This window comes from Artemia sp. Qi Xiang Cuo, chromosome 9 (assembly GCF_049724085.1).
Source record: "Artemia sp. Qi Xiang Cuo chromosome 9, ASM4972408v1, whole genome shotgun sequence".
NCBI classification, from domain to species: Eukaryota; Metazoa; Arthropoda; class Branchiopoda; order Anostraca; family Artemiidae; genus Artemia; species Artemia sp. Qi Xiang Cuo.
Window position 1 is genome coordinate 35,437,092 of NC_142802.1, and position 13,175 is coordinate 35,450,266.

Consider the following 13,175-nt stretch of genomic DNA (forward strand, 5'->3'; position numbering starts at 1 on the left):
AAAAAAACCGTGAAGGTCTCTTTATTGACGAGTTCACTAGACTTGTGACATTGCTTGAAGTGGCGAGTGATGTGACTTAACATGTTTGGCTGCTTATCTGGGTGTTTTGGAGATTTTGAAAAATAAAGTGTGCTGATAGATTTTTACCCTTGATTCCTACTTTCTAGATTCAGTGGTTATTTCGGTTGCTGTTTCCCATCCAAAATGTTAAACAAATTGGTCAATTTCTAACCCTATTTCCCTGCGTTGTACAAAAATAAAAATCACTTTTCTCGTAGTTTCTTTGGTTGATTTACTTTCCTATTTGTCCCTAAAAGCCAAATAAAAAGCAGCTTGAACTAAAATCCTTACTGCAAGGTGTTTTTTCATTGTGACTTATTCAGGTTAAGTCAGCCAAATGTCTTGTTATTTACGATAGTTTTTCAATCGTCAAACTGGAATTTTCCTGAATATACGCTTCCAATCCACCCATTTTTTTTAGTGCATTATTCTTATTTTTGTCATTCCATTTTGAACGGAGTTTCAAACTTCAACCTTCTTTTTTTACAAACTCATATTTTATTTAATAAATTTTCATGAAGACTCTGCTACTTATAAAATAATGCAGGACTTTTTTTTTGTAAACTCTAAATACGTACTGAGACTTTTTAAGGTAAATTAGATGCATAAATGGCTCTTCCAGGGAAATTTCGTTCGGTGACTAAAAAGCTTTCACTGACGTTACACTTGGCAATCTTTACCGGGAAAAACCAATTTGAAGACACTGCTTTAGTTCTTACCAACAACAAGAGTAGATCATACTAATTTACTAAGCTAACAACTCATTACACCAGAAAACTACCTGAGCACGACAAACATATTCAGAGTGTTCCTCCCACCCACAGAGCTTTATACCTTGCTCCTTCCCTGGAAAATTTCTTTAAATCTTTTTTTTAGCCCCATGTTGGAGCCGATGTGCCTTAAAACGCAAATAATATGTGACAGTGTCATCTATAAATTAAATTAATTGAACAGCTATATAACTGGAAAAACAAATTCAAATTTTGAGCGTGTTTTGTAAAGAATCTTTGAAAAATGTCATCATATAGCAAAGAAATATATTATTCTGACAAATACTATGATGATAAGTTCGAATACAGGTAAAATGGTTTCTATCTCTTAATTCTGAGTTCTTATTTCAGAATAGGCTAGCCTGGTTAGGCCATTACTTAGTTATAGACTAAACCATTGTGAGCCCAGAATGAACCATGAATTTCTGAAAATAAGGTAGAATTCTACTTTAGCTACTTTTGGCTATCTGAGAAAGGGGATATGTTAGGAAAATGAAACTTTCAGGCATGGGGCTATAGGCTAAAGTATGTCCTGGGAAGGTAGGCTATTTTGAAAGGTAAAGTTCTACAAAATCATATTATTGAGTTAGGACAGAAGTGAATACACCATTCGATGCCCAGGAAGGTAACTTTATAAATTGGGATTGAGCAAAGTTGTGAAGCTGAAAACAATTTTGTTGTACTTCATTTAAGCAGAAGATCTATTTTGCAAGGTTTCACTTCTATAACTCACATATTTTAAAAAGTCATCAAAGGTCAGGACCCTCTAGAGAGAGAAGGAGTGGAGGTGGATACTTCAAAATATCTTCCCAGGACATACTTTAGCCTGTAGACCCATCCCTGAAAGTTTCATTTTCTTAACCTAACCCCTTTCCAAGATAGTCAAAAGTAGCTAAAGTAGAATTTTACCCCTTCCTGGGACATACTTTCCTGTAGATGCAAGTACAGCCCTATCACTGGGCTGTACTATTGTCTTGTATAGTGTCATAAAAGTGCAAAGGTTAAATTTCATGAAACTTCTCTTAATTCAAAGCAGACTGTAATTAGCATTTTGCAAAATTGTTGACACATGCTTGTGAAACTTCAACTGGTTATCAAAGTGAATACCTAAATCCCTTACTTAATCTGCAGAGGAAACAGGTGTATCACCAAGAAAATAATGATACAATTTTGAAAAAAAAAATGTGCAGTAGTATTGCTCAAAATGAAGAACAAATAAACCATAATATGAACTCTGGAAATCTAATTATTTCTCTCTATACAATGGAGAATTTCAAGCTATGATGCAAATTCCAAAGCTAGTCTATAGTTCTCATACTATCAGATGGCTTCATTTTGCACTTATCTACAAAATAATCATGAATTGTCTTTTTCAGAACCAAAACAAGATCCAATCATTAGACTGAGCTTATTGTGCTTAAGTGATACCAAATTAAATAAAAAAAAGTAACAATCCAAGATTTTTTTTTTTGAGTGTCCTTAATTGGTTTCTTCTTAGTGTTCTAAAACTTTTGACATCCAATCAAATGAACCCTCTCCCTATCTTCTATGATCTCTGGATCAATATGACCACCCCTAGGAAAAAAAACAACAAAAAAGAAACAAATAAACACACATATATGATATTTCTTCTGAGAAAAAATGCAATATTCCACATTTTTGTACATAGGAGCTTGAAATCTGTACAGCAGGGTTCTCTGGTATGCTGAATCTGATAGAGTGTTTTTGATTAAGATCATTTGATGTTTTGGGGATGTTCTCCCCCTTTTTCAAAAAATGGACAGATTTTAAACAGGCTTTTATTTTTTGATGGGTACCATTAAATTTGATGAATTTTATATATTTTGAATATGCATCACAATTTGATTCTTTTGATGTGTCTATTGTTATCAAGACTCTGTTTCTCAGAGTGTTGGTTAACATTGAGCTACATTGCTCCTTAATTTTCAGGAATGAAGATCAGTATATATATTAAAGTTTCAATCCACATTTATTTGTTTTATTCAGTAATCTAGGGTATGATGATGATTTTTTTTTTTTTTATGAGAAATAGACACACACAGGTAAAAAAAACATTGTTTTCAGAAAAGTGCAGTTTAATAAAATACAATTTGGCTTCTTTGTGAATAAGATCCATCTCAGATGTCTTCTGACACCTGAGGTGGAATTTCAGCTTGATCACTCTATTTTCATTTTAAGTTCCCAGATTGTTGATTTAGTTTGTGTTTTTGCTGCTGAATCTCAAATTAGGACCTTTTTATCAGAAAATATATATGTTCTAATTTTACATTTTGTTCTCATATGTAGGTACAGTTTGAATCATCCTGTCATATATTTATAATTTTAATTTTTATATGCTCAGCAGCATATAAATCATATTTATTCTCTCCCAAAGCAAATGGTGGCAAAGAGAGAAATAGTAGAAGGTAAATGAAAAAAGTCTCACAAAGAGGGAGATTGAGAAGCAAGGTTGAAAGTGCACAAGGCAAGGATTCAGGAAAGAATGCAAAATAGCCAAGTGGCTTCAACCAACATAGAAATCTTTACAAAGTTTGGTATTTTGCACAACTTGGTGCTACATATGTTGTAGTGTAGCCTGCTCCCCTTTTAGCTTCTAACTGTGTACACATAGACTTATTACACTTTTTATCATTTCCTGTATGCCTGCAAGACATGACCACTAAAGGCTGTTGAAGCTAGAGCTCTTGACACACTCAATTACTGCTGCCTTTGCTATATTCTTCAAATTAGCAGATGGTCAAGAATTTCTAACAGCTAAGTAAGAAGCTGCTGTGGCCAGACTGAAGAGCTATCCTCTACCATCAAAAGACATTGCCTCAAACTTCTTGGCCACACCTTGCACCAACCCAAAGGTACAATATGTCAAGATGTCCTTATCTGCAAGTCAATACCATCCTAGAGACAACATTGGGGAGGACAGATGAAAAATATTTTGTGCCATAGGGAGGCTTCTGTAGGCATGGTAGGAGATGGGATAGGGACTGGCTGAAGATTGCGGAGAAGCTGCAACTGACAGATCTAAGTGGTCATTGAACATAATTCTATAGTCCATTGGTGCAAGGCAGGACAGTTCTTTGTCTGGTTCCTGCTGAAAGTTAGTAAGTAAGTTATGTGGAATATGTAGAATTTTCAAAAAACTCAACCAAATAAAATTCTGTCTTTGAAGAAGAAAGCTAACACATAAAAAAATCTTCATAGACAAATTCTAATAGAAAGGTAGACACATTAAACCTTGTTGAAATTAATATCAGACAAGAATTGAATGTCTACATAAGTCTGCTGCTGTGGTCTATTGTGCAAAATCTCTTTTCCCCAACCTTGTACATACAGATGTTATAGCTCTTCCAAATCCAGATTTTCCCCTAGTTTTTGAAAAATAGCTTTTTTTGTTATCTGTAGCAAAAAGTAAAAAAAACATCCTTCCTCCACTGCATTTTTGTGACTTGGCGCAAGGTCTATGAAACCTCCTTCAAATTAGGATCACAGTTTAGGGATTGTTAATATTTGATCATTTAGTATTAGTTTAAATATTCAATTTAATCAATGCCAGTTATCAATTACTTTACTTATTAGATAAATTTTAATATTAATCATTATTTTAGTCAACAAGTGATTTAATTAATGAGGAAATATTTGAGTAATTATTTATATAGCCTCACTATTCTTCATCTTGTGGAAGTCTAAATCATGTCAAAAGTTTGCATAATGGGAAGGCCACTGAAGGTCCCAGTTCTGCTTTCCATTAACATTGTGTATATTGGCAAAACATACCTCTTAAACTCAGGATCAATTTAGAAACTATTGTTGTCAATTGTTTAACATTTAAGAACCTCATTTTTCAAAGATAGTTGACATTCAACTATCATTGACTGGCAGAAAAGAATGAAATGCATATAGTCAAAGGAGACTATATTGAATAAGGGGATAGTGCTCATACTACAATTGCAGTTTTTATTTTGAACATTGTTATAGGTACTGCTGCTGCTGTTACATCTTCTTCTTCTGCTGTTACATAATAAACTTATTCCATTTAATGACAAATTAAATTTGAAGAACAAAGTTTTTCAATGAAAATTAAAAACCAGTATGGCAGTAAAACAAAAACAGGAGACATTGATCATTTAAGAAGTCAAACTTTTATAGGCTAGTATATGGAGTTCCCTCCTCCAGATCATGCTGTGGCATTTGGAGGGGATGTGTTTATGTTAAGTTTTGTGAATATTTGTAATTAAATGAATAAGTTGCATTTGTGCTTTAATGAAAATAGTAGTTTGAACAGCATTTCTTTTCCATTATAATATTTAAAATAAAACTACTAGTCAAACTTGCAGGGGAAAAGATCATTGAAATAAATGTTCTTGTGACATTCTATTTAGTTTTTCTATTTTAATATGACAAAGATTCCCATCAATATTACCTCCCTTTAAGTCTGTTTCTTTAAGTGTACAAACATTGGTGGATGAATAAAACTTTCAGAAAACTTTGTTGACAATGTTTGAAGCAATCTATTTACTTTTTAGTAAAGCTATATATACATCTATTTACAAATATTTTTTATTTAGGCTTAAGCGCTTTCTAAGAATTAGAGGAGATATTGAAGGGTTGGCTGAGGGGGGAGATTAGTGAAAGAACATTTTAGGCCAACATTTTTCCAGTTTTCCTATCCTTCTGTCATGTGGTAGAATTATATACACATTAGTTTCTTCAATACAACCCATTAGAATATAGAAAGTGCATATTTTTTTCCTTGAATGAAAATGACTTAGAAAAGATATAATATAACCAAGTTAACAGAAGTGTAACTAAGGTCAAACTTTTTTTTTGGGGGGGGGGTTCCTAAAGGTGGAGTAAGAACATGGAAACTGCACATTTGTAGGCCACTATTTTTAAGTTTTATGGGGGACAGAGGTAAAAAGAAGAATAAATACAAAATAGTGCTGGAGCCAGGATGTTTTATGGGGAGCAGGATGCATTGAAGGCCAATCTGGGGGAAACATGGAAGAGCTTCCCCTCTTTGTGCATAAGTATGGAAGTGGAAATATGACCTAAATATATAACTTACTAAGTGGACATACTATATTTTATAACAATCTGTATACATTGAATAACAACTACAAAATTTTGCAGCTCAGATAGCAAGAGCTTGTGGTTAATACTGTAGTGGTCAATTTGATTCACAGAAGCTTAGTTTTGTCCTTCTCTCTCAAACTGAAAGTATTTATATATTTTTAGGCATGTGATGCTGCCAAAGGAACTAGTGAAGCTTGTTCCAAAAACCAAGCTTATGTCAGAAGCTGAATGGAGGGCACTAGGAGTACAGCAGAGCCAAGGATGGGTTCACTATATGGTACATAAGCCAGGTAATCTTTTTGTCAAATCTTTTATTCATGGTATGCTTGCTAAAGAGCTTTAATAACTTTGCAAGAAAAGTGCCTGCTTCACAGAGATTCTTCTTTGTCTAGGTATTGGGGCGTGCCTTTGACTTTCATGTATCCATTAAGTAGATGGGAAGGCAATAGTGAGTCAAAATCATGGCATCGGTATGGGAATATCACCAAGGAAGGCACAGATGAATGAGGGCCCTCTTACCTCAGAACACTCATTAATACATACACACATTTTGTTTCCTACATTAGTCAGGTTGACTCTGGTTAGAAATATTTCTTGGAGGTGTCTACAAGGTCGCTAATACATTAACAATGAGCTAAAGAATTGTTTATTTGTACAAAACCACCATAGATAGTTGTCTGAGGTTTCTCAGGCGCTTTTTGAGAATAAAGCTGAGATTCTGCCTTAAAAGTTGCTCTTCCAGGTATTGTTTGGCTGCCACCTATAGGATCAATGAATTAAAAAAAATTATTGAAGAGAATAAAGAAAGCTTGTAATTTAAATGATCCTGTAGTTGAGCCTAACTAAATTGAGGTTTAGGTGAAATTGAATTATTTCTTTGTGACAGTTCCCTTTTCAGGATCATTTTCAACCTTTTTGTTATTTACTATTATTTATTTATGTTATTTACTGTTGTTATTGACTTCTGATCTTTTAGATCAGAAGTCAAATCGATTAACCAAACTTTTTTTTTAATTTTTCTAGATCTTGGGGTTAAGTACTTAAGCATTTGATTAACTTGCAACTTTGTGGATTCATAAAGAAATTCACTGATAATAAGAAAAAATTTTCCAAGCTGACAAAAAATGTGTTGGATGTTTTAATTTTATAGGATCTTAGGGTAAAAGTACTTGAGCATTTGTTTAACTTGTGACTTTGTATTTTCTAAAAGAATTATCTGAAAAGATGAATTAGATTTCCCAAAACGACAGAAAGTGCTATTTAAATTTACAAGATCTCAGATGACATGCAACATTGTGCATTCATTAGGAAATTCCCTGAAAATGATTATTGTTTCCCAAACAATAAAAAGTTTTTTCATTGTAATTTTTCTTTTTTAGAGTTTAAAAACTTTATTAGTGATAGACAGTGAGTAAAAAATTCAAAAGTTGCTTTTATTTAAACAGAAACTTAAAATGTGTCCATTTATCTATTTGTTTATCTGTTCTTCTAGTGATGCATTTCTTTTAATTGCAAGGCATTGCCGTCTTTCTACCTAGTATACAGGGTCGTATCTCCAGCATTTTTATTGGGGGGGGGCAAGAGGGGTCTACATCTGGTGAGTTAAGGGGCATGGGCTATATAATAGTGTTTTTCTCCATTATGGATTTATTGATAACCTGTTGAATTAACAAAAATCATGACAGACCAAAGAAAACAACAACAGAATCACAAAAGACAACAAAACAAAGGATTCAACAAATAAACCAAACATTACATATTGATAAACAATAAGTAAATTATGTGCAAACAAGTAAATTCTGCTACTGGTAATTATTAACCTTTGAATTATGGTTTCGAATTTACTTTTCAACTGCTCCATATGCTTCTGTGATTTTGTAATGTTTAATCAGTGTTGCATCTTGAGTCCACGGCGAAGGCAAAGTAGGTATTTGGCTAATTTGAAGTAATGTTACCTAACTTTTTTTTATCTGTTTAAGCAAAAATTTTCAAAAAGGATGTGTAATAAAAAATGTGGGGCATTGCAATTGTGTTGTACAGAGTTGCAAGTGTTCTTCTATTAAGGCGCTGAATATGGGTCACTAGCAGCTGGCAAATATGTTTAAGAGATGAGCCAATCGGGAGTCTCAGGTTTGACTTCAGAACTTCCTAGACGGAATGAAGAGGGTCAAGGCAAGTTTTTCCAGTTTAAATGCAATATTTCTGACTTTTCAGGGTTAAAGTCAAGACCTGTGTTGGTGTAACCTTGGCTTATTATTTCAAAAATATTGAAATTCCTCTCTAAGAACCGCTGATAATCAGAATGTCATCAGCATAAGAAACAAGAGAGAAGACCAAACAGGACACAAGATGACTGCGTTTGGGGAGCTAGGACGTAATTATTGAAGAGTGTTGGTAAAGAGACAGCTCCCTGTCTGGCACCTTTGCAAATATCGGAAAGTTTGTCACACGGTACGGAAGGAGTATGTTTGTCAGGAGGCAGCTTAAGGCGAATTTTCAGCCTCAGTGCATGTCTCACGAAGCACTAATGTTGGACTTATTTACTAGTCGTTTTGCTGCAAACAAAAGGATAGCGACAACAGCGAGTCCAACGCCCAATGGACATCATGTCCAGCCAAAACAAGCGTTCACTACTATCATCTGCGTCGACTAAGACATTCGCCACCGATGACCAAGACATTCGATGTACAACAGCTCGAAAAGCTTGCAGGGGGTAGTTTACACAGTTATTGGGCCGAAAGAAAACACTGAGTTGTCGAATTTTCTTTCCTGGGAATAGGTGTCAAGTCACCAATGCAGGAAGATGATGGAACAACTCCCTGTGTGAAAATCATCTGCATTAAAAGAGCAAGATGGCATCTAAGCTGGATTCCTCTGTTGTTCGAATTCATAGCGCTAACCTTATCTATCCTGCAAGAAGCTTTCCACTTTAGGCGCTTGACAATACATTCAATGGCAGAGAGGGAAACAGAAAAATCAGTAGACGATCTCTGTGTCAAAAAAATTTCAAGCTGCTCATCATAATTCTTTTCCAAATCGTCGTCGATATATATAATCACTGATGACAAGAATTAATTTTCCAAAATGACAAAAATTGATTTGGCTGTTTAATTTCTACGGGGTTTTAGGGTAAGTACTTTAGGACTTGATTAACCTGTAACTTTGTACATTGATATAGAAATTCCTTGAAAATATGAACTAGTTCGCCAATGTGATAAAAAATGTGTTTGCTGTTTAAAATTTACGAGATCTTAGGGTAAAGTACTTAAGCACTAGATTGACATGTAACTTTGTACTTTTCTTAAAATAAGAAGTAATTCCCCAAAATGACAAAAAATACTTTGGCAGATGGATACACACACACACACACACAAAAGAAATTTGGCATGTATTTCGATTAATATAAACACCTGTTATGCATACTTTTTGTCATTTTATCTGGTTTTTTTTTATATATAAGTTTTTGAGTTAATTCATTTGGTTTTAGTTTTGCTCATCTTTGTGTAATAATGTCAGTAAGTTATGTATTAAGTATAGTCTATATATTAGAGGATTTTCATTTTCAGAGCCTCATATTCTGCTGTTTCGTCGTCCAATTACTACTCCCCCTCCATCAGAAGAAGAAAGTTAAATGTAATTCTTGCTTTAATTCCAAGTATTTTCTTTTATATAAGTGGTTCAGTGCTTACACAACGATGTTTCCTGTTTTTATGGTGACTTTGTCACTGAAGAACTATGTATTTTTAATGTCGAAATATGCGATCTTCTTAAAAAAGTTTTCTAGTGTCATAGTTTGGAGGTTATAGCTTTTGAAATAAAACATGTTTGTTGAGATTTGCTCTGTATATTTATAGTAACGGCCAAAGATCATTTAAAACATTGTGCTTACATTTTCTGAAAACGAGGCAGTTCAAAATAACATCTTTGTTGGGGAAATGGTGACTGTCTAGGTTATGTCAATGCAAGTTTTAATTGCCAGATTTGTCAATCTGAAAAAGAATACCAATTAAATCAGCAACGTGCTGTGATAAAATTGTTTTGGTTTAGTGTTGAAGTTGATGCTATACAACTGTTACATCATATTGGCATCTGTGTATTAATTTTCAGGTTATAGTTATTTAAAACGAATGTATCGCAATTCTAAACTATTAAAAAGTTTGTTCTTGATTCGCTGCAGGTAAAACTATTCCTAGTCGGATTGCTGCGTCCTCCCTTTTTTCTAATCCATAAAACTGACGATTCAAAATAGTATACTTCACTGAAAAGTATTTATCTACATCTGCAGTATTCTGGAGAACCCAAAAGGACGTTAGTGTCTTGTAGTGAGACTTATAACTAGACACACTATAATCTACCAAAAGATTCTCACTAGATAAGTATAAAAGCTTAGGAGCTGCAAGTTTTTGGAGACTGACTCAAACCTGTATTTTTTTTTCTGTGCAGGTACAACTGACCAATCGAATTGACATGGGTGGGTGAGCAGTGGGTATAGTCCCTTGCATACGTGACGGCTCCTTCTGTCCGTGAATATAGTAGCATTCCACGTGAGTCAAAGCTGTGAAAAGAAGGATAACAAATCTTAAAAGATATACGAATGGATGCCATGTACAAAATCTCTATATAGGTCTTGACGATTCCATAATGTAGCAGCATAGACGGCGCCTTTCACATGACCCCCCCCCCCCCGAAAAAAATCAAAGATGTAATTTTAGAAAAACGTGAATTCATGGTCTCACCTGGAATATTTTCATAAACATAAATACGCCCAATGAGCTGGGGTGATAGAATGCAAGTTTTTTTTTTTTTTTTTTTTTTTTTTTTTTTTTTTTTTTGAAAAATAACTCTGTATCTTAGTGGAATATTTGGACGAAGACAAAAGATCAGTTAAAACTAAAACCTACTAACACAAAGGATTTACTTTTCAAAAACTTTATTAACTCTTTTTCTTCAAAGCTATACATAAAATACCATTTTTGGCTTCTTTATGTCTCCACCATCTTCCCAGACGATGCTCTTGGCCTATTCCAGCAAATAATATAGCGCCATCTGAAGTTGGGCAAAAATGCAAACTATTGACGAAACCCTCCACTGGATGACTTTTAAGTGTTAACAGGTTTCTAAAGTTTTCTCCACATTTCCAAAATTTGATCTCACCACTATTCGAGCCTGCTAAAACAAAGAAATATGAAGACAACAAAAAAAAATAGGGCATAATAGCACTTATTAAAAAAATAAAATAAAACTTAGTGCAATTTAATTTGAATAGTTAAATCAGTATCGTTTCTTCAAACCTTTAACTGATTTAGAGATAATAAGCATTGATAAAAACAAAATGAAAAACTGCTACTACTACTACTATAGAAATACTACTACTACTACTAACTCACTGCAGCACCGAGCCGCCTGAGGCTAATAGAGCTACGGACGCTTCTCCTCCATCCCAATCTATTCATAGCCTCCCTCTTTACCCTCCCAAGAAGTTCCCATTTCCCTTAAATATTTCCTTAAGACATCCTCCCATCCCATTCTGAGATGACCTGCTTTTCGTTTGGACCAACAAGGACAATCTCTGGCAATCTGTCATCCGTAGAACGTGCCCTATCCACCTCGTCCTTTCTCGCATTACAGCGCTAGAAAACGGGATTTAACCACACTTTTCGTAGAGCCTACTGTTTGAAATACGGTCAGTCAGCCGGGTACCCAGAACAATCCGTAGGCAATTTTTCTTGAAAATATATAGCAAATATTCCTTTGTTTTTCGGAACTCCCACACTTCAGAACTATACTTGACCCCTGTCATCCCTGTAGCTTCCAATATTCTAATCTTACAGACATCTTCCTACTCTGCCAAACTTTTTTCAACTGTGAAAAAACACCCTGGGCCTTTGCTATTCTACTTTTAACATCTTCATTGCCACCACCGCCTTTACTAACAGTACTACACAATTAAGTATAGCTGTCCACTTGATCTATTTTCTCATTACCAAACATTACCTCTTAACCTTCACGTATTAGTATTTTGTGCGACTTGGTCTTTTTGACATTAATTTCAAACCCATTCTTGCACCATGAATTTGCAAAACCTCAAAAGGTCAATCATTTTGCTAACATTTTCATCTAAATGCTTAAATCATCAGCATAATTTAAGTCTAGAAGAGTTTTTACTTCCCTATTTGATTCCATGTTCTCTTATTGCCTTTGCGTGCTCCTTCTAAATGGGTATATAACGCAACCCTGCTTAACTCCTGATTTAATACGAAACCAGACACTAACCTCATTTCCAACCTTAACCGCAGCAATGTTTTATCATACATAGCAGTAACCCCTTTAATACATTTTATCTGGGGTACAATGAAAGGATAGGACCTTCGCAAAAGCACTTCTATCAGCTGAATCAAACGCTTGCTCATAACTTATAAAATTGAGGACTAAAGGCCTTTGATGACTCAGGCACTTCTCAATTATTAATCTAAGAGTGAAAATTTGATCGACACATCCTCTACCCTTTCTTAAACCGCACTGTTCTTATGTTAAAACTTTATCTTCAACATCTGTAAGTCTAAAAATTATCATCATACTAAGTAATTTGCTTCCCACAGTAACCAGGTTAATGCCTCTACAATTATCACACTCACTTTTATCACCTTTCTTATATAAGGGTAATTAAGAGTTTTCCTAAAATCGATGGTACTTCCCATTTTCCAAAAATTATATTCATAGTCTTCCGTAATTTATCTCTAACTTCACAACCAGAGCCTCTAAAGGGGGAGGGGGCGACCGGGGCAGATGCCCCAGGCGCCATGGCTAAGGAGCTGCCTTTTTGCTTATATTTCAGTCGTGAAGGGGAGGGGACTGTAATTAATTTTACTCCGGGGCCCAGCAACCCCAGAACGGCTCTGCTCACAACCACCATGTTTAAAAAAAACTCATTTACCACAATTTCAGGACCTGGGGTCTCATTATTTTTTAGTCCTTTAAGCACTGTTACTAATTCTTCCAATCTTCTCCATATCTTCTGTATTCAAGTTATGAGCAACAATTATTTAAATTGAAATCACTGCAAATACATTTTCTCTGATACAAGCCATTGTAGGTCTTTTTTTTCCTATGATGAATTTTGAAGAACTTTTCTTTTCCTTGATGCCAGTTTGCGCCTAATTCAGTATTTTCTTTTATACTGAGTAAAAACTTAGAATGTATCCTGCCATCTATTTGTTTATATCCTTCAATTACGGTTGAGACTATGCATAGCTG

The 13,175-nt window shown here is 34.5% G+C and overlaps 2 protein-coding genes across 3 annotated transcripts in view; one reads left to right on the plus strand and one right to left on the minus strand.

The window, feature by feature from the left end:
* The first annotated feature begins 981 nt into the window (after positions 1-981).
* LOC148948605 (cyclin-dependent kinases regulatory subunit-like) lies at positions 982-9,755 on the plus strand. The gene is made up of 3 exons (XM_089094005.1): positions 982-1,139; positions 6,084-6,211; positions 9,488-9,755. The coding sequence occupies exons 1-3, from the start codon at positions 1,075-1,077 to the stop codon at positions 9,550-9,552; spliced, it is 258 nt and encodes an 85-aa protein (XP_088950131.1). The 5' UTR covers positions 982-1,074; the 3' UTR covers positions 9,553-9,755.
* Positions 9,756-10,840: 1,085 nt separating this feature from the next.
* The window catches only part of U3-55K (U3 small nuclear riboprotein factor 55K), a 79,721-nt gene continuing 77,386 nt past the window's right edge, over positions 10,841-13,175 (minus strand). The window contains exon 8 of one of the 2 annotated variants that reach the window (XM_089094501.1): positions 10,841-11,087. In XM_089094501.1, coding sequence (XP_088950627.1) covers positions 10,855-11,087 — 233 coding nt within the window. In that variant the 3' untranslated portion in view covers positions 10,841-10,854. Of the gene's footprint in view, positions 11,091-13,175 lie in introns of both variants that reach the window. The other variant, XM_089094500.1, reaches the window with a different exon arrangement.

Coding starts and splice junctions, on each gene's coding strand:
- LOC148948605 (XM_089094005.1), top strand. CDS start 1,075: ATGTCATCATATAGCAAAGAAATATATTATTCTGACAAATACTATGAT. Junction 1,140..6,083: donor GATGATAAGTTCGAATACAG/GTAAAATGGTTT, acceptor ATATATTTTTAG/GCATGTGATGCTGCCAAAGG. Junction 6,212..9,487: donor CTATATGGTACATAAGCCAG/GTAATCTTTTTG, acceptor TTTCATTTTCAG/AGCCTCATATTCTGCTGTTT.